The 27,489-nt window shown below is 47.7% G+C and overlaps 1 protein-coding gene across 3 annotated transcripts in view; it reads left to right on the top strand.

Annotated features, from left to right (window-relative positions):
* The window catches only part of LOC309520060 (septin-4-like), a 33,040-nt gene extending 8,922 nt beyond the window's left edge, over positions 1-24,118 (top strand). The window contains exons 2-12 of one of the 3 annotated variants that reach the window (XM_082201452.1): positions 3,524-3,847; positions 4,821-4,914; positions 5,757-5,843; positions 7,018-7,141; positions 9,059-9,193; positions 10,004-10,121; positions 11,642-11,743; positions 12,423-12,519; positions 14,464-14,626; positions 22,331-22,430; positions 23,284-24,118. In XM_082201452.1, the coding sequence (XP_082057578.1) occupies positions 3,524-3,847; positions 4,821-4,914; positions 5,757-5,843; positions 7,018-7,141; positions 9,059-9,193; positions 10,004-10,121; positions 11,642-11,743; positions 12,423-12,519; positions 14,464-14,626; positions 22,331-22,430; positions 23,284-23,343 (1,404 nt within the window). In that variant the 3' untranslated portion in view covers positions 23,344-24,118. Of the gene's footprint in view, positions 1-3,523; positions 3,848-4,820; positions 4,915-5,756; positions 5,844-7,017; positions 7,142-9,058; positions 9,194-10,003; positions 10,122-11,641; positions 11,744-12,422; positions 12,520-14,463; positions 14,627-14,781; positions 15,034-17,357; positions 17,485-22,330; positions 22,431-23,283 lie in introns of those variants that run through there. The other 2 variants (XM_082201454.1, XM_082201453.1) reach the window with 2 other exon arrangements.
* Positions 24,119-27,489: the final 3,371 nt, after the last annotated feature.

The following is a 27,489-nucleotide window of genomic DNA, read 5'->3' as shown; positions in this document are numbered from 1 at the left end:
TTTTAAGCAGAGGTTGGGTGGCCACATTTCAGGGAGTCTTTAGCTGTGGTTCCTGTATTGCCAGGGGGTTGGGCTAGATGACCCCTTGGGGTCCCTTCCAGCTCTAAAGTTCTACGACAAAAAGGCTAACATCCAGGCATGACGAGCGCTGGAGTTCAAAACATCTGGAGGGTTGCAATTGGTTCTTGATCTATGACAACAACCACCGTGGAATGAAAACATCCTCTTGCCTTCGCTCCCCCCGGTGTGTGGTTTGGGTCCGGGACATTTCCAGCTGCTTTAACTTTGCTCCATCTTCTGGTTTCTGTCCCTCTTTTTTTGCCGTCCCAACCACTTCTCTCGCCTCTCTTCCTGTGCCCTGCCCTGTACTCTCGACTCAGGCTGCAGAGGTGGAAGAGACCTTGCCAGCCCAGGATGACTTCACAGAGACCCAACCCTGCCCAGCAGAAATGCCCTTTGCTGGTGCCCCAGGAGATGAGGGTGCTGATTCTGGCCTCCCTGGGCAGCCGGAAGAACCTGCCAGGATCCCCAGGGAGCAAGCAGTAAGACCTCGGCATGTGGGGAGAGGGAGCCTTCTGGATTTTCCTCCATGGACCCCTGACTCAAGCTGTTGCAGCTTCTCCTGCGGCCTAACCCACGGTTTCCTTCCTTGATTGACCCAACAGTTCTTTATGTTTGGAAGATGCAAATAAGCACCATGGATTTTCCCGTTGCATTCCTTCCCTGTTCCTCTCATTGACTCTTCCTCAATTTAGCTGTGATTCCTGCATGGCCCTTTGGGTCCCTTCCAAATCTATAATTCTATGAGTATGAATCTAAGCGGGATAATTTCTGGAATTAATTCCAGAATTAAGGGGTGCATGCAAAGTTGACTGTAGCTACATGCTTCCTTCTGCTCCCTGTCATTTCTCCGCCTCCACCCCAATTTTGGCGACGGGCGTTGATATAAACGCTGCACTGCTATGGTATTATTGTTATGGAGTTTAATGCTGGGGTTTGGGTCACCACTGTGGGTTTGCGTTCATCAGGGATAGAGGCCTTGTGGCCCTCCATAGGTTATCATTATGGATGGCATGGAGAAAGTGTCTAGAAAAAAAGTTTTACTCCCTCTCTCATAACACTCGAACTCGGGACATCCATTGCAGCTGGATGTTGGAAGATTCAGGACACATGAAAGGAATCATACAATCATAGAAGTACATTTTCACACAGCGCATAGTTGAACTGTGGAACTTGCTCCCATAGGGGTCAGTGATAGCCACCAGCTTAAAGGTAAAGGGACCCCTGACCATTAGGTCCAGTTGTGACCGACTCTGGGGTTGCGGCACTCATCTTGCTTTATTGGCCAAGGGAGCCAGCGTACAGCTTCTGGGTCATGTGGCCAGCATGACTAAGCCACTTCTGGCGAACCAGAGCAGCACATGGAAACACCGTTTACCTTCCCACCGAAGCGGTACCTATTTATCATGCTTTCGAACTGCTAGGTTGGCAGGAGCAGGGACCAAGCAACGGGAGCTCACCCCGTTGTGGGGATTCGAACCGCCGACCTTCAGATCAGCAAGTCCTAGGCTCTGTGGTTTAACCCACAGCGCTACCCGCGTCCCTTAGCCACCAGCTTAGATGCCTTAAAAAATGGACTAGACAAACTCAAGGAGGAGAGGGCTGTCAAAGGCTACTAGCCACGATGGCTGTGCCCTCTCTTACGTGCTGCTCTGTCATAATGCTGGAGTTGGTGCGGCCCCCTATTGGCAGCTACGGAAACTGCTGCGTGATAAGAGTCTTCCAATTTTATTTATATAGTAAGATAGAATGAAGTTACATTTTGGTATCTTCGGGTTGGGAGATGGGAGCAGGGAAATGAGCCAAGATGCGATCTTGGCAGACCCAGTGTTTGCAAGACTCCTGAATGGAACAAAAAGAAAAAAAGAGGTCTGTCAGGGTTGCTGTGGCTACAACACTTGGGAGACATGACATGAATTGGCAGTGGGGCTTCCTAAACAAAAGTCGTGTCATGAGCTGAAGGCTGCAGGTAGCTAGAAGTGGCATTGGCCCAAGACATTTTGCTGTAGGTAATGTGACTGATAGTTGTATCTGACTTCAACAATAGTGACCAGGCAGTGTCGTCGTCCACACCAGGGAGTGCAATGCTAGCTCAGGGGAGTATTGCACAGGGCAAGTGGTGCCTCGTTCTGCAGACTTCACTGCCACCTCTTCACATTTTGCTGCCTGAGGCAGCTGCTTCCCCCTCCCTAACATTAGAGCCGGCCCTGGTTGGAAAGAAAGTTTGAAGAAAGTTCATTGCACCAAGATCAGGAAAATAAACAGATCACATCCCCCCCCTTTTATAAAGTTTGTTTCATTTAATAATGTACATAAAACTGAGAGAACTGTTATAACAACAGATGAAAATCAAAAGATGGAAAACAAAACTATAAAATAGGCGCATAGAATGAGTACAGTTGCACATGGGTTAAAATAGCCAAATCCAAGAAAAAAAATTAGCATTCTCTGATTATCAAGCATAGTTCCAGATTTTCCAGGCTTGTGATGAGGGTTGCCTTGAAATTAATGGTTTTGCTGCATAACAAAGGAATGCTAAATCATATTAAAAAGCACCTTGAGGTTCTGGTCCTTGTTGAAATATTAAATTATGCATAATTTTCTCCATTCTAGCTGTATTCCAGAGTTATACCAAGTGTCCAGTGTAAGATTTTGGACTGTTTTCCATTGTGCTGCCATAACTATTTGAGCTGCCAAGATCATTATAAGACCAATTCTTTTGACTATATATCTACATTGGTATCATCAAAAATATTCAGTAGCATTGATTGTGGACAACAAACCTATAGTCTCTATAGTAATATTAATCATTTCTGTCAAAATTAAATTCCAAAAATCTTTTGCCAGCCCCAGCAACGAAAGTTGATTATATATGAAATTGGATAATACTTATGAAAGAATCAAAGTTTAAATGGGTAAAAATGACAATATGTTATATTTTTAGAGTAAATGGAAAATAAGAATTTAAACTTAAACTGCAATTGAAAATACAAAGAAACACACGAAATAAGGTTATAATTTGCTGATAATTTTATTGTTAAGAATGCACTGTGTGGGAGATGCGGGGAAGTCCGATAGAAATCTGAAACAAGTCGTTGAAATGGTTGTGATTTTCTGTTTTCTTTCTTTCTTTCTATCCTTTATGTTCTTTCTTTTTTCTGTCTTATCTGTAATCTGGAAAAAATGTAATAAAAATTATTATAAAAAAACAAAACAAAAATCTTTTGCCAACTTATATTCCCACAATAAACATGTACCATGTTTATCACAACCCATCCAACAATTACCTGTTTTGGAAGGACATTTGCAAAGGAGGGCGATATCACCTGTGTGGTTCTTTAACCTCAGAAAACTGGAAGCAGGTTTTAAGGGTTGTGACCCCCACATTTTACTCCCATAATAGACCCCCGTTTTAAACCCTGTGTTTACGTGCATTTCCTGTTCTCTTCCTCTGCTGCTTCAGATAAAGCACCTCTTGAAGGAAGACTCGGAGGAGGCCGAGCTGGTCCATTTCCTCAACGACTACCCGGCTGAGGAGGGCTTCCGCCGTGTGGAGCCGGGAGAGGCCTGGAAGGACAGGGGCCGCGGTGGCGGCGCAGAGCCCGAGATGTTCCCCAGTGCGGCGCTCAGGACCCTCCCCGACGAGGCCTCGGAAGAGAAGGAGCAGAAGGGCTTCCACCGCCCGCGGCCTCTGGATCTGAAGCAGCACATGGCCGCTCCAACGCCCCCCAGCCCGTCCCGTCCCAGAAGCCCCTGGGGCAGGCTGGACCCCTATGAGTCTGATGAGGTATGGTAAACACCCCCTCCCCCGGATCTCACTTTGGCTTTCCTTCTCTCAAGCTTCCCATACACAGCCAGCTCCAAACGTCTTGGCGTTGAGGTGGGCATATTTGGCCTCATCGCCTGAGGTTCATAGAACCGTGGAATTGGAAGGGACCCCCAAGGGTTATCCAGACCAACCCTCTGCAATGCAGGAATCCCCAGTAGATGGCCAACCTCTCTTTCAAAACCTCCAAGAAACGAGAGTCTTCCACCTTCCCTGGTAGTCCGCCCCACCTCCAATCAGCTCTTGCCCTTCCTAATGTTTAGTCAGAATCTTCTTGTCATTTGAGTACGGTTATATGAGTCCTGCCCTCTGGAGTGGCAGAAAACAAGCTTGCCCCGTCTTCTGAGTGTAGGTTCCTCAACCCAGTTTAGATTTCTTAAAATGGCGGGCGCTTAGCTTTCGTGGGTGTGGCATATGCGTTCTTTAGCCTTCCTGTCATTTGTTAAGTTAACGTGTTTTTCAACCAGCGTTCCTGCATCCTGCGAATTAATCTCCTTTTGTCCACCCTGCCTTGGTGGAAGCTTTGGCTGAAGGGTGGCTAGGAAGTGTTCTAAATAAACTGATAAATCTCATGGGCAATCTCTGGGAGGACCTCGCTGGAGATGGTAGAAATATAGCATGTGGAGCATACCCAACACACATTGAACTCCATGGGATTTTCTTCAGAGTGGATGCGTGTAGGACTGTCCAGTCAGGTGGTGTTTCTCTCTTAGGCAATATATAGCATATGATTTTTGTTGCAGGTTCTTTCAAACCTTTTACCAGGCCAGGCCTCTCAAGGACAAGATGGGTTGTAAATAACAAGAAGTATATGAAGAAGTGGTATATGAAGACTTGCTCCAGCTGTTTGGAATTCTGAGATTCTTCTAACCACACATTCCCCCTTCCTTCCTTCCTTCCTTCCTTCCTTCCTTCCTTCCTTCTCTCCCTCCAGGACGACAAAGAGTATGTGGGTTTTGCCACGCTCCCCAATCAAGTCCACCGGAAGTCTGTGAAGAAAGGCTTCGATTTCACCCTCATGGTTGCAGGTACCAGGGCACTTGAGGGGGGGGCCAGCTGTTCCCACTTCCCGCCTTCTCAATTACGCATGAATATTTCAAGGCAGAGCCAGTGCAAGGCACAACAATGAATTCTGATTGAAACAGGCTATCAAGTTTCTAGCTCTCTGCCAACTTATGTTGAAGCTGTACGTTTAGGAGCACTTCCAACACACTTTTGGGTGGTTCACAGACCTTCCGGGGACTGCGTTCTGGCCAGTACCAGATCAGGATGGAAATTGCGGCCGGCAGAGGATGGGGGCACACCAGAGGGCAAAGCTGCCACCCCAGGGTGGATGCCTTAACCTTTTCCCTGATAGTCATCCACACTAGTAACTCCCTTATGAGGAAATGGGCTTTCAAGGTGAGAGGAAAAGTGAGTAGAAGGAGACATGATGGAAATGTGTAGAATTAGGCATGGCATGAGAAAAAAGGATAGAAAAAGGTCGTCCCCCCATGACACTAGAACTTGTGGATATTCAAATGTATTTAGCAGGTGTTGAAAAGAGTACGGCGAAGGTGCCTGCCTGATCTCAATAGTGTAGATTCTGCCACACGAAATGACCAGGTTCATACAAATGAGGAAGAATATTATGGGCCAGATCAAAACAGTCAAGTGGACGCATATGGGATAAGGCGACCTCAAATGTAAACTGGTCCCAAGTTTTTAATAATAAATAGTACCACCTTGAACATGGCCTGAGCTTGTTCTCTTTATTTAAAAAGCTATCATTGGTCTGCACTTTTCCTTTTCTTCCCCAAAGTCTGATTCTTAAGGATCCACCTTCCTGTTGAGTGATCTTGCTTGCTCCCTCTCCACTTTCTCTTCCCAGGAGAGGCCGGGCTTGGGAAGTCCACCCTGGTGAACAGCCTTTTCCTCACAGACTTGTACAAAGACCGCAAACTCTTAAATGCCGAAGGTAGGTCTGTCGGTAGGAGTTCTGAACCAGCCTTTGCCCCTGTTCGGACACAGTGGAAGTGCTAAACTGGGGAAGCAGTTGGGGATGTTGCTCTTAGGCCACACAGGGGGATCTGGCTGGCTCCCAATGGAATAGGAAAATGCCTTCTACCAAGTCAGGCTATTGGGTCTGTATTGTCTGCACTGACTGGCAGCAGCTGTCCAGGATTTCAGGCAAGGAATCTCTTCCAGAGTTACCTGGAGGATGCCAGTGGGAGTGGAAGCTGGGACCTCCTACAAGCCAAGCAGATTCTCTGCCAGTGAGCTATGGCTTTTCCCTTAAGACATAGCAACATATATCAAGCTAGACCATGGATCCACCTATCTCAGTAATGTTGTCACTGACTGGCAGCAGCAGGGTGTCATGCAGGACGCACTCCCCGCCCTACCTGGGATGCAACCTGGGACCTTCTAGATGCAAAGCAGGCACTCTAACCCTAAGATGCAGGCCTTTCTGGGCTCAGCAGACGCCTGCAAGGCAGTTCTCATGGGGGTCATGCCAGCCAGCGGCAGTATCTGTAGCAGTTAAAGAAACCCTCCATGTTTAGGAATAGTCTACCTCCAATACTTAGATGCTGGTGATGAAGCCGTGAGGAGGATGGGATGGCCACTGCTTCTTATACCCAGAATGTTGACCTGGTTGGACGCATCTTGCCCTGATTTGTTGGTTATGTTCTTGGCAGAGAGGGATTCTCAGGGTTTGAGGGTGAGGTATCCTCTCCTACTCCCTCTGGGCTCCCTGCTCCCCCTCCAGTATGGTGTAGTGGTTAAGAGCGGTAGTCTCGTAATCTGGGAAACCGGGTTCGCGTCTCCGCTCCTCCACATGCAGCTGCTGGGTGACCTTGGGCCAGTCACACTTCTTTGAAGTCTCTCAGCCCCACTCACCTCACAGAGTGTTTGTTCATAGAATCATAGAATCATAGAGTTGGAATAGACCACAAGGGCCATCAAGTCCAACCCCCTGGCCAACTCCCCCTGTTGTAGGGGAGGAAGGGAAAGGAGAATGTGAGCCGCTTTGAGACTCCTTAAAGGGAGTGAAAGGTGGGATATCAAATCCAAACTCTTCTTCTTCTTCGTCTTCCTCAACCCCTGCCCCCACGTTCTGAACTCCTTCCTTCCATCTTCCCCACGGCCAGAGCGGATCCTCCAGACGGTGGAGATCACCAAGCATGTGGTGGACATCGAGGAGAAGGGCGTCAAACTGCGCTTGACCATTGTGGACACGCCAGGCTTTGGAGATGCCTTGAACAACACAGAGTGGTACGGCCACCTCCCAGGGGGGTGGGGGGCAGCAGAGAAGCAGAGAGGAATTAGCCCTGGCAGCTTCTCAGCAGAGCTGCTTGGAGGGAATCCCATTAAGCCATTGACCTTTGGGTGGGGGCCAAGGAGGGATAAAAATAATATGTGGAAGACAAAGTCTAACTGGCTGTGAGGCAGGTAAATCCCAGGTGAGAGCTGCAGTGCTTTGATCTGCCAGCGAAACAGGTTCATTTGGGGATATTATTATTATTATTATTATTATTATTATTATTATTATTATTACAGTTGTACCTTGGATCCCAAACGCCTTGGTACTTGAATGTTTTGGCTCCCGAACGCCACAAACCCGGAAGTGAGTGTTCTGGTTTGCGAACGTTCTTTGGATCCTGAATGTCCAACAGGGCTTCTGCAGCTTCTGATTGGCTGCAGGAGCTTCCTGCAGCCAATCAGAAGCCACACTTTGGTTTCCAAACATTTTGGAAGTCGAGCGGACTTCTGGAATGGATTCCATTTGACTTCCAAGGTACAACTGTATTATTATTATTATTAGCTAACTACCTATTAAATTTGTATACTGCCCTATACCCACAAGTCTCAGGGTGGTTACAACATAAAATCACAATATAAAAACACAAAAGACATCATAATTTTTTTTAAAAAAACCAATAAATTCCCCTCCCCAACACATTTTAAAAGGGTATTGGATGTCACGTTTTTGTCTGTATAACGAAGGCACCAGGTGAATCTCCCTGGGGAGAGCATCCCACGAACAGGGAGCCACTGCAGAGAAGGCTCCATTCTCATGTTGCCATGAAGGGCCTCAGAAGATGATCTCAGGGTCTGGGTAGGTTTGTCTGGAAAGAGGCGGTCCTTGAGGTATTGTGGTCCTGAGCTGTTTAAGGCTTTGTAGGTCAAAACCACCAGTTTGAATTGGGCCTGGAGCTAATTGGTAGACAGTGCAGTTGGACCAGGATCGGTGTAATCTAGCCCAAATTCTGCACTAGCTGAAGTTTATGAACCGTCTTCACAGGCAGCCCTGTGAAATTCAGAAATTGCGTCCGGGCAAAAATCACAGAACTGTCCGGGAAAATCTGGACTCAAAACAACCCTTGTTGGAAGTGCAGATTTTGGCGATCTTTCTAAAAAATGGCTGCCACCCTAGTCCTACCCATTGCTCAGGATAGGAAACTACAGAAGACAAGGGAGCCAGCATAGTGTACTGGTTAGAGTGTCGGAATTGGACCTGGGAGACCAGGGTTCAAATCCCCACTTGGCCTTCAAGGTCATTTGGTGACCTTGAAGGCCCAACCCCTGCCTCTCAACCTAACCAACCTCATAGGGTTGTTGTGGGGATTAAATGAGGAGCAAGAGAGAGTGATGTACTCCAGCTTGAGCTCATTGGAAATAAAAAGGTGGGATATAAATCTAAATTATGAATATAAATATAAAATAGGAAATACAAAGCTTTCCTTTTTCACCAGGTCTTTGGTTTTTAATTATCTAAGGCCTTTTCATTCGGGCGAAATGTTTTAATCTGATTTTTCAGAACGCAATTGTCTTTTAGATTTTTTAAAATGTTGCTTTTAATGTCTGCTTGTGTTGGTTTGTTTAAAATAGTTGTAAGCTGCTTTGAGTTGCTATGGTAAAAACAGACAAAAATATGATTATAATAACAGTAGAGAAGCAAGTAAGCAAGCAAGCAAGCAAACAAACAAACAAATAAATACAAAAGCTATGGCAGGTGACTTGCCTAGACTCTGATTAGGTACGGGGCTGGGGGAACTCAGGATATTTACTCAGACCTTTTGTGGGCACCATGGGAAACGCAGGTGGGCACGCTAGTGCCCGTGGGCACCACATTATTGGTGACTCTTTGCAATTCCCTCTGCACCTGACTCTTTGCAATTCCCTCTGCAGCTGGAAGCCGGTGGCTGACTATGTAGACCAGCAGTTTGAACAGTACTTCCGGGATGAGAGTGGCCTGAACCGGAAGAACATCCTGGACAACCGCGTCCATTGCTGCCTCTACTTCATCTCGCCCTTTGGCCACGGGTACGAGCTGAGTCTGGCCTGCCTGGGCTCTGGGAGGGGCATGGGATGATTGCAGAACTCGACTAAAAATTGGGCAGATGAGAAGCTGAAACTGACGGATCTGTCCCAAATTGTTGCAAAACGACCAAGCCATGAGGGGTTTGACTAGATGAACCTTGGGGTCCCTTCCAGCTTCACAATTCTACGATTCAATGAAATAATTTGAGTAGAAAGACAAAACTTGTTGATGTTGCAAAACAATCAGCTAAGGCCTCAGTGTGCATCTTGGACCTGGGCTCATTATGCAGCAAAGAAAATACAATTTTGAAGTTTTCCTTACTGTGTTTTGAAATTTTTATAAACCACAATAAAAAAGCTAAACAGAACCTAAGCCTAGTGCACAGGAAGTTGCTTTATACTGAGTCTGACCATTGGCTTGTCTTGCTCAGTGCTGTCTACACTAACTGGCAGCAGCTCTCCAGGATTATCAGGTAGGGGTCTGCCTCCCAAGCTCTACCACTGAGCTGCAGGCCTTCCCCTAAAAACAAAGATTCTAGTCCTTATGGTTGAGAAGAGAGAGCTGGATTAATTAGGAAGCTGCCTTATGCTAGTCAGACCATTGGCGCCTCTTGTTCAGTTTTGTCTACACTGACTGGCAGCAGCTCTCCAGGGATTCAGGCAGGAGTGCCTCCAAACCATTGGGGAATGAATCTGGGATGTCCTGCATGTTGCTCTGCCACTGAGTCTTCCCCAAATAGTGTGTGTGTGTGTGTGTGTGTGTGTGTGTGTGTGTGCTGTACACTTGAGACTTGTGCTGTCTCTCCTTGGCAGGCTGCGGCCGCTGGATGTCGAGTTCATGAAGGCTCTCCACCAGCGGGTCAACATTGTTCCCGTTCTAGCCAAAGCGGACACTCTCATGCCTTCTGAGGTTGAGCGGATGAAGAACAAGGTGAGGATTTGGGAGCAGGGAGGGGGGATGAGGACCTTATTTTTTTTAATAATAATTTTTATTGAGTTTACATTTTACCATAATCACATTCCATTACATAATCTTATAACCAAAAAACAATGCTCAAACTGAGCTTCGGCTTTCCCCCATCCCACTCTCTAGCTTTCATAAATAATCACGTACCGTATTTTTTGCTCTATAAGACTCACCTTTTCCCTCCTAAAAAGTAAGGGGAAATGTGTGTGCGTCTTATGGAGCGAATGCAGGCTGTGCAGCTATCCCAGAAGCCAGGAAAGCAAGAGGGATTGCTGCTTTCACTGCGCAGCGATCGCTCTTGCTGTTCTGTCTTCTGAGATTCAGAATATTTTTTTTCTTGTTTTCCTCCTCCAAAAACTAGGTGTGTCTTGTGGTCTGGTGCGTCTTATAGAGCGAAAAATACGGTACATCTTAGCATTTCTATTACCGCTTATTTACCTTCTTTCTTTCTTAATAAAATTTACCTCTTTAAATGTAAACCAGGTCCCAATATTACAAAATATTTCAACTCAAACCTACAAATGTTTTCAAATGTTTACAGTTTTCTTTCATATATTGTATAAATTTACTCCGGTCCTTTTCAAACAGTTCGTCACACTGATTTCGGATCTTCCCCGTCAGCTTTGCCAATTCTACATATTCCATCATCTTAGTCTGCCATTCTTCCATTGTTGGAAGTTCCTGCTGATTCCATTTCTGGGCCAAAAGTATCCTTGCTGCCGTTGTAGCATTCATAAACAAATTTACATCTTTTTTAGGAATTTCGTCTCCAAATATACCTAACAAAAACGCCTCTGGTTTTTTGTTAAAAGTATATTTAAAAACCTTTTTCCTGGTGGCCCTGCCTACTTTCCCGGGCGGTGGGAAGTTCAGGAGAAGCGCCTTTGTCCCAGGATATCTGCTGTGACCTGAGATCCTCTCACGCCAGCCAGAGGAGCATCTGGGGAGCCTCATGGCTAGTATTGGGCAAAGGGAGTCCATCTGCTCCAGCAACCTCTTCTCACAGTGGCCAACCAGATGCAGTGGGTACTAGATCACCCTTTGGGTTCCTTCCAACTCTACAGTTCTAGGATTTTAGGTATTTGTTTACCCCATGCACACCCACTCAGTTGGTGGAACAGATGCCACGTAATGCTCGTTCTGCATTTGTTAGAACCCGGATCTAGTCGTATGGCACCTACACTTTGGAACTTCCTGCCTCTTGATATCAGGCAAAGCACCTTCACTGCCCTCTTTTCGGCACCTGCTCAGAACATTTTTGTTTAGACAAGCCCACCAAAACGTTTAGAAAGCTGAAGCGAGTTTTAATCTGCTTTTAGAGTCTATGGTTATTTCAACTTTTTGAATGTCTTAGATGGTTGTTGCTAGTTTTTCTTATTGGCAATTTAAATTTTTTAAAATATTTTTGTTGTTGTAAAGTGCTTTGAAGTTTGTTTGCTGTTTACAATTGAGCTGTGTATAAATTTTAAGTTCCTCTTCTTCAGATCCGCGATGAAATTGATCAGTTTGGGATCCGCATCTACCAGTTTCCTGAATGTGATTCGGATGAAGATGAGGATTTCAAGCTTCAGGATCAAGCCCTCAAGGTGAGGGGGAGGATATATTTTTTGAAAAAAATATGTGTTGAAATGCCTGTTTAAATACTGAACATTATACGTGTGTGTGTGTGTGTGTGTGTGTGTGTAAATGTAAGAACATTGGAATTCAGCTTTATATGGCGTTAAACCCATCTAGCTCAGTATTCTTTGCCCAGACTGGCAGCAGCTTCTCCAGGGTTTCAGGTTTCAGCCTGAGACCTTCTGCACGCCAAGCAGATGTTCTGCCACTGAGCTACACCCCATGACCACTTAACATTCTGTTAAGGTGGAAATGGAGAGCCAGGGGTGGTGTAGCGGTTAGAGTGTTGGACTAGGACCTGAGAGAGCAGGGTTTGAATCCCACTCAACCCTGAAGCTCACTGGGTGACTTTGGGCCAGTCACTGCCTCTCAGATTAACCAACCTCACAGGGTTGTTGTGTAGATTAAATGAGGAGGTGCAGGAGACTCATATATGCCACCTTGGACTCCTTAAAGGTGGAATATAAATATATATATTTTTTAAACATGGATGGAGCAGATTTACAAATGAATGCTTTTCATAGTGACCCAGGCCAGAAACCTCCTGAGCCATCCCTTCCCTGTTTCTGTGCTCCTAATATTTTGCAAACAGCCACTTGTGTTCTTTGCAATGCCACGAGGCCCCTGACTGCCCCTGTTCTCTTCCAGGAGAGCATCCCTTTCGCCGTCATTGGGAGCAACACGGTGGTGGAGACGAAAGGCCGGCGGATCCGTGGGAGGCTGTATCCGTGGGGCATCGTGGAAGGTAACCAACAGAGCCCTTCCTAGATTGTGCTGGTTCTGCTGTGCCTGCAAGGAAAGCCACTCATCTCGAATTTGGAGGCAAGAGGTAGCATGGCATAGTGGTTAGAGTGTCGGTCTAGGACCTGGGAGACCAAATCCCCACCACTCAGCCATGAATCTCACTAGGCGACCTTGAGCTCAGCCACTGCCTCTCAGTCTAACCCTCCTCTCAGGGTTGTTGTAGGGAGAAAATGGGGAAGGGGGGAGGAAAAGTATGTCTGTCACCTTGAGCTCCTTGCAGGAAAAGGTGAGATATGAATGCAGTCAATCAATCAATCAATCAATCAATCAATCAATCAATCACTCACTCACTCACTCACTCACTCAATCAATCAATCAAGCGTTTGACTTTCCATGATGCCCAAACTAGGCCAGAGCTTGGTCTCAAGAGAGGCAGTGTGATGTATTGATTAGAGTGTTTGACTAGGACCTGGGAGAGACCAGGGTTCAAATCTCCACGACAATGGAGTGATCTTGGGCCAGTCACTTACTCTCAGTCTAACCCACCTCACAGGGTTGAGGTGAGGATAAAATGTGAAGGAGGTGAACCATGTTTGCCACCTTGAGCTTCTTCATCTGAGGCCTTTATTCATGTGCCTCCTCTATAACAGTTCCAGAGGGTGGCAACACGAGAACAGGCCTTTTCTGTGGTGGCTCCCCACTCGTGGAATGTTCTGGCCTGGCGCCTTCATTACATATCTTTAGGCACCAGGCAAAAACATCCCTCTCATCCCTTTGTTTAGTTAGCCTGTTAAACTGTTGGTGGGCGGTTATTGTTTTAGTTTGTTATTATGGTATGCATTTTTGTGTTTTTATTGTAAATGGCCCTGTGATCTTCGGATGAAGGGCAGCATAGAAATTTTTGTAGCAGTAATTGTAGTAACAAGAGCAGAAGCAGCAACAAATTGCTTAGCAGGCCCATGCAGGAAGCAGAGCAAAGCCAGCCCAAAACTGATCACGGACTGAATTTATGACCAGTTACAGGGGCTTGAAATAATTAATTTTGGCAGTGGGGTGTCTTACCTTTGCAAACGGTAGGGTAGAAGTCCCAGAAAGATTTTGTCCTCTCCCCCTCCTTCTTGAGTGCTGAACTACAGGTGTTCAGAGGAATGCATGGCTTTTGTGCAGAGAAAGGAATAGCCTCAAACCATCTCCTTGCATCTCTCTGGTAACATCCAGGGGGAAAAGGCATGTGACCTGATGTCCCCCCCCCTCTTTCTCTCCCTCCCTCCTCAAGTATCAGCCAATAAAGAAGAGTGGCAATGGTGGGTTGAGGGGGGTGGGCTTTGAATGATATGACATCACACCATGTCCTTTTATAATGCCTGCTCTGGCCCTGAGCAATTGGATCTGGAAGCTGGAATACAGTGGTACCTCTGGTTATGTACTTAATTTGTTCCGGAGGTCTGTTCTTAACCTGAAACTGTTCTTAACCTGAAGCACCACTTTAGCTAATGGGGCCTCCTGCTGGCGCCGCACCATCAGAGCACAATTTCTGTTCTCATCCTGAAGCAAAGCTCTTAACCCAAGGTACTGTTTCTGGGTTAGCGGAGTCTGTAACCTGAAGCGTATGTAACCTGAAGCGTATATAGCCTGAGGTACCACTGTATAAGAAAAGCCCTCCTGGGTCCAGCACCCTGTTCTCACAGTGGCTGACCAGATGCCTTTGTGAGAAACCCGCAAGCAGGATTCAAACACAAGAGCCCTCTCCCCTCCTGCGGCGGCTTCCAGGAAATGCTATTCAGGAGCATCATGGCTAGTAGCCACACAATAACCAGACTTCTCTATCCTCCATGAATTTGTACAATCTCTCCCCCAACACACTTTTAAAGGCGTCTTCATTTGCACCGTTACCATGTCATGTGGTGGGGAGTTCCGCCCGCTAATGCTGCCTTCTCCTGCACAGTGGAGAACCCTCTGCACTGTGACTTTGTCAAGCTGCGGACCATGCTGGTGAGGACCCACATGCAGGACCTGAAGGACGTGACGCGGGAGACCCATTACGAGAACTACCGGGCGCAGTGCATCCAGAGCATGACCAGGATGGTGGTCAAAGAGCGAAATCGCAAGTAAGCCGTTAGCCTGTGTGTGCTTGCATGTGTTATCTGGGGCTGGCCTGATCAGGGAGTGGGGAGGATATGCCCCCCCCTCTGGGATGGAGCGCGACTCCCCCTCCCCGACCTCAATAACATGCTCTTGCCCCCTCCCTCCACCCTAATAACAGGCATCAGGCGGAGAGATGGACAGTGCCCCCAGCAGGGGCGAGGGTGTAAGACAGAGAGAGAGAAGGATTCTGCAGGAAGGTTAGCGCTGCCTACGGTTCCAAGATCATTATCTCTTCTTTTTTTTTATTAAAAAAACCAGAAAACACTATTGTTTTAGCCCCCGCTCCCCCCCAAAGCAGGACTTGAGTTTATTAAAACCACAACAGGCCACCATTTTGCAACTTAAATAAATTATTCACAATTGAAATACATTGGTTTATTTGGAGCATTATTATTTTTTAAGAAACTGCCTGCTCCCCACCCCTTTTCTCTTAAAGGATTACAAAAACAACAAAAACAACAACAACAGCAAACAAACAAACCCAACAATGTGGGACCAGTTTACTTGCAGGATCACCTTACCCCCTTTACACCCACTTGATTGCTTAGTTTTGCGGAAATAGCATATAATTCCTGTTCCGCACTTTGAACTCCCTTCCTCTTGACTTAGGCTGGTGCTTTTGCTGCACTCTTTCTGGTGGCCTGCTAAAAACATTCCCGTTTAGGCAAGCCTACCCAGGCGCTCAGAACATTGATGTGTGCTTTATTCTGGTTTTCAGCTTATTGTTGATTTTAATTCTTTTTCAATAGCTCTTTTTAACCGCTGATGGTTTTATTGTTTTAATTCTTTCTGTAAACCGGGTGTGATGTCTTGCTTTGTTTTGCAATCAAGGGATCTATAAATCTTATGAACTAACTAGATAAGAGATCAACCACAATAACAGGCCCTGTCCTCAGGCTGAGTACCCTAAAAGTGATCAAGGGTAGAGAGGTCTCCCTCCGTAAGAAGGAGGGATCTGTAACCATTCCACTAGGGCAGCCCCTGCTAAGCTGTTTCCCTCCAGATGTTTTTTTTAATGGGAGTTTCCAGCAGCTGGTATTCAGAAGCATCACTGAAGGCAGAGCACAGTCATTGTGACTAGTAGCCTTCAGTAGCTCTTTTCTCCTCCATTCATTTGTCTAACCCTCTCTTAAAGCCATCATGGTTGGTGGCCATCACTGCCTCCTGTGGGAGGGAGTTCCACAGGCTATGTGCTGCGTGAGTTTTAGTCCAGAACATCTGGGTGGTTCCAGGTTGGAGGTGGTCATCCCAGGGACTCCCCAGCATGAGTTTGCTTTGGTTAATTCCAACGGTAGATTGAATTCCAGCTCCCCCTAGTGGCTTTCTCTGCCTCTTTGGTCTGTAGCCTGTTGGTCTCTGAAGCTCATATGCCCACCCTCTGCTTCCATCCTAGAAGCATGTATGGCCCATGCTGCCTTGCTACTACCCAAGTCCTCCCTCAGCTCCTTAATGCCTTCTCTTCCACATCCCTCTTTCTCTCAGATCTTGCCCCGTCCTCTCGTGATTCCCTGATCTCCACACCTCTTAGGCCACGACCCTTTTCCTTTCCCCGGGCTGCTAGCTTCTTACCCCGTTCTGGATCTCCTCTGCTCTTAGCCGCCTTCCTCTTCTGCCCCATTCCAGCCAACCGTGCTCTGCTTGCATTCAATCCCCATCTAAACTGACCTCTCGCTTTCTCCCCAAGAGTTGCAGTTTGCCAACATTCCGTGACTGCCCTTTTGCTCCCTGGAGTTGGAATTCCTGTCACTCGGCCAAAGGACAGGGGAACACAGAGAGAGGTGTACCTAGGGGTTGGCGAAGCCAGACCCCGCCAGGGACGTAGACCAAACAAGTGGGGGGGGGGGGTTTGGCAAAAATCACCTACCAGACTAGGGAGTGTATGGCGTGTGTGGCCACACACGGATCGCTGTCACAGCGAGATCATTTCCAGGAGAAGCTTCTCATCCATCTTGCACTGGGGCATGAAGGCATGCAATTTTCACCTCCCTTCTGCCCTGCCCTTACTCTGCACGCTTAGAGTACTTGGGCTGTGTAAAAATGTAGTACAGTGGTACCTCAGTTCTTGAACGTATTCCGTTCTGGAAGACCGTCCAGCTTCTGAAACATTTGAAAACTGAGGCACAAAGGGCTGGCTGCAAGTTCAATTGGGAAAATTGAAAAACACGCGGCATAAGCTATTCGACTTCTGAGGCATGTTTGAAAATGGAAGCAATTCTGGGCTTTTGGCGTTCGCAAACCAAAACGTTTGGCTTCCAAGACGCTTGAAAACCGAGGCACCACTGTAATTTCTAATGTGGCAATTGCAGTAAAGTGGTATTTTTTTTCCTATGGGGGTTTCTGATACAACTCCTTGCCAAGGGCCCAGGGGACTCTTAAGTACGCCTCTACGTGCCTCACACCCAAATCATAAGCTCTGCCTACACAGCCCATGGTTTGGCCTTTCAGTTGTCTGGGGTATTATTCCGCACTCCCCTCCCTCTGTCTGCATCTTCAGCCATGAGCCCCCCACAAGGGGCAAGACCATCATAATGGGAAACATAGAATTGTAGAGTCGGAAGGGACCCCAAGGGTCATCTAGCCCAACCCCCTGCAATGTCTCAGCCGCCGTCTGCCTTGGTTTCCCTGATGGTGAATCTAAGCCTAGTGTTTCAATTCCCTTGTTCTGCTTGCCGCCATCTTTTGGGGGGAACCAAGGAGGGACTCCTCATCTTTGAGACTCTGCTGCAGCGACTGTTCTATGGAGTGAGCGACTGAGGTCCCCTTTCCCGGCCGAAGATCCGCACGGCGTTTCCCACCCGCCCCCCACCCTGGGGCTGCGCCACCAACCTCCTCCTCCTCTCTCTCTCTCTCTTTCTCTCCTGGAGACCTGTGTTTTGTCTGGCGTCTGTGCATTTTTACATAAATTATTTTCTTTCTAACCCATCCTTGTCTCGGACCCTTGCCTTGTGTCTGTGGGAAAGCAAAATGTGGTTTTTTGGGGGGGAGGAGTGCACCCCCTGTTTGGCACAACACTATTGACCCCAAAGGGCCATGCGTCCTTGTGCCACACACCTGGCAAAGGGGTGATGTTGTCGTGAGCATAAATAGCAATGCCTGTGGCTGGGGAGGGGGGATTGAGGGAGGGGTTGTTCCTTAAGAGGAGAGAAAACAACAATATAGGATATGGTCTGGGGTCAGCTCTGTTGAAGTGGATGGGAGCTTCACAAGCAAGGGAGAATTTGGCCATAAAGACATCAAAGGAAGCTCACGGCTGTTGGGTGAGCCCAGCTTCGCCTCTGGCCCTGCCCACTTTCTGCCTTTGGCCCCACCCACCTCTGCCACACAGCCGCAGAAGGTTGCCAGTGCAGGCTGTCAATCATGTGATGTCACAATGATGCCAAGTCAGAGCCGACTCACCTATTAGGCAGGGTGAAGCCTCTGCCTCAGGCAGCAGAAGCCCTCAGGCGGCATGCCCTGCCTGCTGCCCCCCTGCCCAACGACAGAGAAGCAAAACTGCCAATTTGGGGCAAGATAGTGTCCATTTGGTTGAGATCTTGCCTGAAATCAGCACAATCTTGCCCGAAATCAGTGCTGGTAGTGGTGATGCTTCTCCACCAGTGGGGAATGTGGCGGGTCACATGGCGGTGGCAGAAGGAGTTCAGTGGGGGCAGTGGCGGCAGGGCAAAGCAGCACAACTTCCTACTTCGCCTCCAGCAGTGAAACGGGATGCATCGCCTCTTCGCCAGGCAATGATTGCAGGGACTTCAAAGCACCTTCCAGGGCTTGGAAAGCGCTTTGACGACCCGCTGATTGGCTGAGGCTGGATGCGACTGCCTGTCCCCTTGCAGAATCATGGGATTGTAGGGTTGGAAGGGACATCGCCCGCCCCCGGAGTCACCTAGCATAACCCTCTGCAATGCAGGAGTCACAGCTAAAGAATCCCTGACAGATGGCCATCCAAACTCTGCTGAAAAGTGACCACGTGACAACCCTTTAAATGTAGGGCATGGCTTGCGGGCAACAGCCTCGTGGGCCAAACAGGGACCCTTGTTAGGTCCAGTTTGGCTCATGGGTTGGAGGTTTCCCACCCCTGAAGTAGATTCTCACTCAGCAAGGGTTGGCGAAGGAGATTCTTGAGTGTCGTATTGCCATCACTGGACAACTGCAGAAGTCATAGCACAAGGATTTTTTTGTGGGGGGTGGGAGGTTTGTGGGAGATGGGGAATCCTGTGTCATGGATTTGCCCTCCACCTCACTAAGTCTGCTGTGTGGAGGAAGGGGGGCATTGATACACTGCACAACCTGGATTTTGACAGAGTGCATCAGAACAAGATCATAGAATTGTAGACTTGGAAGGGACCCCCTAGGGTCATCTAGCCCAACCCCCCGCGGTCCTGGAATCACAGCTAAATAATCTTTGGTAGATGGCTGCCCACGGCCCACTCCTCATTCCTCAAGGCCATGTGCCATGTTCTTCCTTCATTCCACTTCAGTTACTCTCCAGGTTGCTCTCCAGATCATTGGAAAGTTTGGTTGGGGGATCAGAAACTGCGCTGAATTTGCAGGTCAGCCTTGAAACGTTCAGAGGGTCTAGACGAGGCATAGGCAAACTTCAGCCCTCCAGATGTTTTGAGACTACAATTCCCATCATCCCTGACCACCGGTCTTGTTAGCTAGGGATGATGGGAATTGTAGTTCCAAAACATCTGGAGGGCCGGAGTTTGCCTATGCCTGGTCTAGGCTGTCACCAGATCCAGATGACTCTACGAAGCAGCACTGCATTTATTTATTTCCATTATCGCATTTATGCCTCAAGGAGCTCATGGTGATGTACATGGTTTTCCTCCTCCTCATATGATCCGCACAACAATCTTGAGAGGCAGTCTGGTCTGAGAGAAGACAGAGACTGGCCCAAGGTCACCCAGTGAACTTTCTGGCCGAGTAGGGATTTGAATCCTTGTCTCTCCCAGGTCCGAGTCTGACTCCCTAACCACTGCACACACTGGCCCTCTTATAGCATCAGTTTCCTTTATGGTGGTTGGCCAAGGTGCTCTGGGTAACCCCATATATTCTGCTGCTACCCTAAGAACACTTTAGGGTGGGGACAAAGCAGGATTGTGATACTACATTCAGAGGCGAGAGGGAGTAGGAAGGGGGCTGTGGATGGAACATAGACTCATAGAATGACAGAGTTGGAAGGGACACACCCCAAGGGTCATCTGAAACCCAGGAAACACATCTCTCAGCAGGCTTGACATGGCACAGGGTTCCCACATGAACCGAGAACCAGCACTTCTCCGAAGACCATTGTCCATGATGGTACCTTTGGGGATGTTCCCTGACTTTTTGATGCGTCTCTCTATCACAGAAGCTTGTGACTGGGGGTGGGGTAGAAACGTTGGAGAGAAATTGGATGGGAGGGACGCATATGCTTGGGAATGTCATGAGCCCCTGCTGACATTAAAAAAAATTGGTATATTTTCACAAGCATATAGTGCACAGTATAACCATCTGCCTGCATGCCCCGTTAATCCCCCTCTTCCAAATCCACTAATCTGCCTTTGCAACAACATCTCTGCCCTTTGGCCACTTATCAAGCCATGGAAATATTATATAGAAAGCTTCTATTGAGACAGATGCACCCAGTATTGTCTACACTGACTCGCAGCAGCGTCTGCAGAGACTTTCAGAGAGGAAGCCTCTCCCAGCCCTGCTTGGAGAAACCAATTTGGAGACCTGAACCTGGGACCTACTGAATTCCAAGCCAGGTGTCGTCCTTTGCAGAAGACAGTCCTTTTTTTGGACTTAGACTACCCAACCAAAGAAAAAGCAGGATGGGGTGTCTGTAGCTGCACCCCCCCGTGAGCTCCTCGTCAGCAGAACGTATCCTGCGCTTCCATCTTTTGAAAGCCACCTATCAGAACCTTAGAAGACCCACCTAGTCAAGCATCCTGTCTAAACATTGGCCACAACAACTCTCCCCATGGCAGACTGCCTCTGCCAGCGAAGGGAGAGCTGGTAGCCATGATTGATAGCCTCCTCCTCCTCCTCCTCCATGAATCTGCCTAGTCCTCTTCTAAAGCCATCCAAGCTGGTGGCCATTGCTACATCTTGTGGGAGCGAATTCCACAGTTCAACTTGGCCCACAGGTGCTCAGTGACCTGGCCGGGCTTGCAGACCAGGATCCCTGACCATCGGCCATGCTGACTGGGGCTGATGGCAGACATGGATTGAGGGGAGCGAAACCACTTTGCGGGGGGGGGGGGAGGCGCAACAACTATGATTTAGAATGGAGAGCACAAGGCAGAGGGGTGCTGAATTTTCATAGAATCATAGAGTTGGAAGAGACCACAAGGGCCATCGAGTCCAACCCCCTGCCAAGCAGGAAACACCATCAGAGCACTCCTGACATATGGTTGTCAAGCCTCTGCTTAAAGACCTCCAAAGTAGGAGACTCCACCACACTCCTTGGCAGCAAATTCCACTGTCGAACAGCTCTTACTGTCAGGAAGTTCTTCCTAATGTTTAGGTGGAATCTTCTTTCTTGTAGTTTGGATCCATTGCTCCGTGTCCGCTTCTCTGGAGCAGCAGAAAACAACCTTTCTCCCTCCTCAATGTGACATCCTTTTATATATTTGAACATGGCTATCATATCACCCCTTAACCTCCTCTTCTCCAGGCTAAACATGCCCAGCTCCCTTAGCCGTTCCTCATAAGGCATCGTTTCCAGGCCTTTGACCATTTTGGTTGCCCTCCTCTGGACACGTTCCAGTTTGTCAGTGTCCTTCTTGAATTGCGGTGCCCAGAACTGGACACAGTACTCCAGGTGTGGTCTGACCAGAGCAGAATACAGTGGCACTATTACTTCCCTTGATCTAGATGCTATACTCCTATTGATGCAGCCCAGAATTGCATTGGCTTTTTTAGCTGCCGCGTCACACTGTTGGCTCATGTCAAGTTTGTGGTCAACCAAGACTCCTAGATCCTTTTCACATGTACTGCTCTCAAGCCAGGTGTCACCCATCTTGTATTTGTGCCACTCATTTTTTTTGCCCAAGTGCAATACTTTACATTTCTCCCTGTTAAAATTCATCTTGTTTGTTTTTAATTCATCCTGGCATTGCACAGGATGCCGCTGGAATTTGAGAGCCCCAAGGTCTGCTGCTGCTGTTGGGCATTGTGTAGCCCAGCCAGAACTGGGGGGGACGGGACCTGTTGTATCTCTAGATGCTCCTTAAGAACATCCCTTGTTGGAGCAGACCGACAGAGGAGGAAAGTCTCTCTTTGCAAGAGCCCCAAGACTCTGGAGTGAGTTCCCAGAGGAGGTTCAACACTCTGGTTCACTGTGGAGGCTCAGAAAGTCCTACTTATTTAGGTAAGCTTTGCGGGGTGAAGAGCGATTTGAGAGCAACACTTTCCCAAAGAGCCTGACGCTGGGCTCCCCCCCCCCTCAAAAGTGTTACTCTCCATTTTAATTGTTGGGTGTCTTTGTGACAGCCTTGTAGGATGGCAGTTAAGCGAGTAAATTTAAGGACCTCAGTGTGGGGTGGAGAAGAGTCAGTTGTTTAGGCATCTCTGAACAGCTGTGTCTTGTAGAGTCGGGGTGGTGGTGGTGGGTGCAAACACATCGCTGCTGTTTTTGGCCTTGATGGCTTTTCTCTCTCTCTCTCTCTAAAATAAATAAATAGCAAACTGACAAGAGAAAGTGGGACAGATTTCCCCATTCCGGCCATCCCCTCAACACCAGATGTGGAGACGGAGAAGCTGATCCGGGAGAAGGACGACGAGGTGAGTGGCATGGTGGTTACCTGCAGGTCAGATGAGAGCATAGCTGTCAACGTTTCCCTTTTTTAAAGGGAAACTCCCTTATTCCGAATAGGATTCCTCGCAAGAAAAGGGAAAAGTTGACAGCTATGGATGAGAGCGACAGAGATGGGAGCCCAGTAGGGCTAGGGAGTGCCCCAAACAGACCAAGAACTCACGGCCGCAGGAGGCAGTGGGGGCCACCAACTTTGAGGATCACACAAATAGATGGAGAGGGCGGCCCCCAGTCGGAAGCAGCAGCAATGCCTCTGAATAGCAGTTGGTGGAGACCACAGGAAGGGAGAGAGCTCTTGCACTCAAGTCCTCCTTGAGGGTCTCCCTTTGGCCCCTGTGGGTCCTGCCTGTTAGCCTACAGGGCCCCATCACTTTCAACTGAGCTCATTCTTTTGGGATGTTGGACACTTAAGTGGCCACCTAAAGTCACGAACTTGTACGGCTAGTTCAGCAACCTCCTGCCTTAGATTGCAAGCCTCACTGGGTACAGGACCCCAAGAATTGGAAGGGCCTCAGGGCATCATCCAGACTGACCCCGCCAAGCCCTCGACAGTATGAGTGGTTCCAGATTTAACCGCTCCGAGATTTCCTAAATTCAGAACAGCCTATATATGAATTTGCTAACCACCAAAATAAATTGGCATGTCTTCCTCTAAATCCCTAGGTGGGGTTTTTTCCTTGTGGCTTATCCACGTCAGAGGGAACAGAGCCACAATTTAAAAGACCCAGGTCCAGTATCAAGGGGGGCGGGCGGTGCATAATGTTTGTGCCTTGCAACCCAACAAAAGGAACTCTCAGGTCTGATTCCCCCCCCTTTTTTCAGTTACGCCGAATGCAGGACATGCTGCAGAAAATCCAGCGGCAGATGGAAGATGCCCACTAGCCCCCGCCCCCTCAGATCCTGCAAAACCACCTTTGCTCCTCGCGCCCCCCAGAGACACAAAATGTTTACATCTCAGCTGCTCCATCTGCCCCTTCCCAGTGCTTGGCCCTGACGATGCACCTTGCACCTTAAGCTAACGGTCATCCGATGCAATGATCATCGCCTTATAACTGACACTCATCCCGGCTTCTAGATCGGATTTCCTAAGGAACGAGGAGCTCACCCTGGCGCCAAAGATTCTGCCTGCAACTCTCCAGCATGTGAGAATGTTCTGCCTCTTGCTCTCCTGCCTGACCTGAACCCTTTGGCAGCCGTCGCAATAATGATTTGGGTGCAATTTATGTGCAATTCAAATACCTCTTTTTCCAGCTGCAGGAGGATTCAGCAAACACGGATTTCTCGCTCCTAGCTGACGGCAGTGTGTGTCCTTGGATCATTTGCCCAGCAAATCCCACCGTGACAACCTTAGCTTTTGCCCGTGTTCCTCTCTGGCTAGGTACCAGATTGTTTCTTTTTAATATGAGTGATTTCTCTGATCAAACACACCCTCTGCCCTCTCTGTTGCTGAAAACATGTGACGGGACACTTTATAGGTGAAATTACAAATTTAAAACCCAGATGCATTATCAAATTGCCTGTTTGAGAGATCAAATTTTATTTATTTCATAAAATTTATACACCGCTTGATTGTAAAAAAAAAACCCAGCCACCCTCAAAGTGATTTACCAAAAAGATAAAACAATGAAATTATCAATAAGAAGTGACAACAATAATTTAAGACAAGATCTCCTTGGTGGCTTTGTTCCTATGAATACGAAATACATTTATTTTATATCCTGTTTTTTTTTTTTGGGGGGGTGAAAACCCCAACAACCCTCCCATAATTGAGAAATGCTCAAAACAAAACACGGAATTAAAATATTTTATTTTTTATTTTTTGCAAGTTAATTTTATTCAGGACAATTGGCCTGAGAAATTTACTTCTTTGTGTCATAAGGGTTTCTGGCGCAAACTAGGAGAGCATCAGGGTGTGTTTTCTTGCTCAGTCAAATACACCCAAACTGGAGCCAAATCACAGAAAGAACCTCTGTGGCCTAATTTGCTCAGAAATCTTCCAAGAGGTCTATAAACTTGAGCGACGCCTTTTTCAGAGGCTGCTTCTGCATGCTGCGGGCATCCCTCGGAGCCGTGTTTGTGAGCCTGCTGCAAACCCCCATCTCTGCTGAGCATCCATGCGCCATGCTAAGCTTGAAGAGATCGAGTCAGCGAGCCAAGCTGCACAATACCCCGTCTCCAAACCGTACATTCACTGTTCATGTGTAAAAAGGGACTGGTGGTGAGAGATGGATTCAGGGGGCAGAGAGGTGCTGTCGAAGCCACCAGCTCCTCTGCACAGCCTTCTCCCTGGGGTTGTCAGAACGGACCGTCGGAGAGGCGCCGGAATCCAAGCCCATTCCATGTGGAAGGTGGGGCAGATCTCCTGTTTCAAGAAGTGGCCTCCATGGGGAACGATCTGGAGAAGCAGCAGCACAAACCCTGGTCTGGACGCACCCTCACAAAGTTTGCTTGCTTGGAGCCTGCATGCACAGCTCAGTGTGGATGGGTCTCCTAAAATATCTAGGCCCCCTTTTTTTACATTAAATCAATGAAGCCACCCCTACCTTTGCTTCTTCTCTCTCCATCAACCACAGAGAAGGAAGAGACATGAGCAGGTGGGCGGATGCTCCCAGCACCTGTAGGTGCCAAATATCAGGGCCCCCTCTGCAGCCAAAGAATTGGGAGAACCTCACTTCGCGTTGGAATAAGGAACATTGAACATGCTCTGCCAGAGGCCCCTACAGGAAACCGCTGGGCAAAAGAGGAATGCAAAGACCCCCTCATATTACCAGCATCTAGTCATCTGGAATAGGCTTCATCTGACAGTGAAGGCTCTATTCCTTGTTCGCATCAGAGATACCTGCTAGTTTCCGTGGTGGCGATGCCTGAATTCTCTTTTAAGCTGCCTGCACGACTGGCTGTTGCAACATCTGGAGTTGAGCCCAAATTCAGCCAGGGACTCTGAAACCCCAGCCTGAGAGCTCAAAGAACCGTCACAATGGTCACCTTGTGCAGAAGCCGCTGCATGAGGAAAGCCCGTAAGACGCTGTGTCTCACAACCACCGCAGCCCTGAATTTTAGGCCGCTTTTGCGTCAAGCCACCAAACACAATAGAACAGGTTGCCAACTAACCAGGGAAGAAGCCACCCCAGCCTGCTCCTGTGCCTTCAACAGCACCTTGATTTGCACAAACCGGCAGCTAATGCTTTTCATGGCGTGGCAGGAAAATCCTCCCTCCTAACCCAAGTCCCATGTCTGCAGATTGACCTGCTATTAATGCACAGGAGAGCAGGGGCTGGTTGAAAAGTTGGCAACCCTAGCATAAGCTCAGCTTCAAAATACTCCCTTTTTACTCCTTAGGTTTCTTACTGCCTTCATGTTATTCCTTTATTGTTTTATATATTTATTATTGTTGTCAATTATGGTTTACAGTTGATTATTAATTATTATTTCCCGCCCTCAGCCAGGAAGAGAAAAGTTACATTTCCACATGTTCCTCTGCATGAGATATTGGCAAAATGCCTGCTTTTTCCAAGTCACTCAGTTTTAGATGATATTATTATTATTATTATTATTATTATTATTATTATTATTATTGGAGTGGCGGAGCACTGAGAAAGCTGTTTGGAAAACTGATTTGCTTTTGAGATGGTTGGAGGCAGACCTTCTATGGAGAGGTGACCCTCAGCCCCAAGACCTACAAACTCACACCTTTGTAGCATAGAATCTCAGAACAAAAGAATTCCTGGCTGTCAATCTCTGTTGAAAAACCTCTGAGGAAAAATAGTCCACCACATTGTCTAGCATGGGGGGCACTAGGTTGGCAAAGGATGCCTTAATTCCCCCTGCCTCAGCCTCTTATTTTGGGGAGCTGTGAAGGAGGTTTGTGTTGGGGTGGAGAGGAATGATTGTTTCTGGTTTTGATTCTTTATTTTCCAAAACTTGCTATTTTCTTACCAAAAAAAGAGAGGGTCTATATCTTTGCACGGTCGTACCAAGAAAAGAGAAGGAAAGCTTTATTTATTTGAAAGCTGTAAAAAACACAAAAATTATAGGTTTATACATTCAAATCGCTCCAGTCGAAATATTTTTTATCCTGCTAATAAATGTAGCTGATTTCCATGAGTTTGTTGGGGCCTCGTCCTGATTTGGGTCTGAAGTGTAGGTCCATGCACTGCTGCGATAGCTCAGTTGGTAGAGCATTGAACTCTCAGCGTTGTGGGTTCAAGCCCCACGTCAGGCAAAATATTCCTGCATTGCAGGGTGTTGGACTAGATGACCCTTGTGGTCCCTTCCAAATCTACGATTCTGTGATTCTTTGAATGCAGCGTAAGGCGTCAGCATGTGGACTGCATTGCTCTGTAGCAATATCACAACGCCAATATTACAAATATACAGCGCGTTTGTGATCGGAATACTGCACGCGGTTCTGGTCTCCTCACCTCAGAAAGGAGATCACAGAATTGGAAAAGGTTCAGAATAGGACAATGAAGAGGATCAAGGGGATGGAGTTGACTCTGCTATGAGGAATGGTTGCAGTGTTTGGGTTTGTTTTTTATTTTAGAGAAATAGATATTTATCTCTCTCCCTCTCCTGTAACACCAAAACTTGGATCTGAATGTTGGATGACTAAGAACACATAAAAGAAAGTACTTCTCCATGCAGTGCCTAGTTAAACTGTGGAACTCACTACTGCAGGAAGCTGTCATGCCCGCCAACTTGTAAGGCTTTCAAAGCAGATTAGACAAATTCATGGAGGGACAGGGGTATTCAGTGGATACTAGCTGTGCTTCTGAATACCCATGGGGCTTCTAAATACCTGCTTGCTTATGTTCTCATAATGAGAGAGAGACACACTTGCAGGGAAGGCTGAGTTTCTGAAGCCCTGCATGACAGCCACTCTTTTTCTCCCCTTTCCCTCCAAAAAGCCCCTGGTTTTGAGCAGTGCCATCACAAGGTTGGCAGCAGCGCATGGACAAGAAAGTATGCCCTTTAGCTGGCTGGACTCCAGAAGGTTGGAGGAGGGACTCAATGAGTAGACACCGCCAC

The sequence above is a fragment of the Podarcis vaucheri genome (genome assembly GCF_965113315.1).
Source record: "Podarcis vaucheri genome assembly, chromosome: 15".
Taxonomy (NCBI): domain Eukaryota; kingdom Metazoa; phylum Chordata; class Lepidosauria; order Squamata; family Lacertidae; genus Podarcis; species Podarcis vaucheri.
This window is presented reverse-complemented; position numbering and strand designations above follow the sequence as displayed.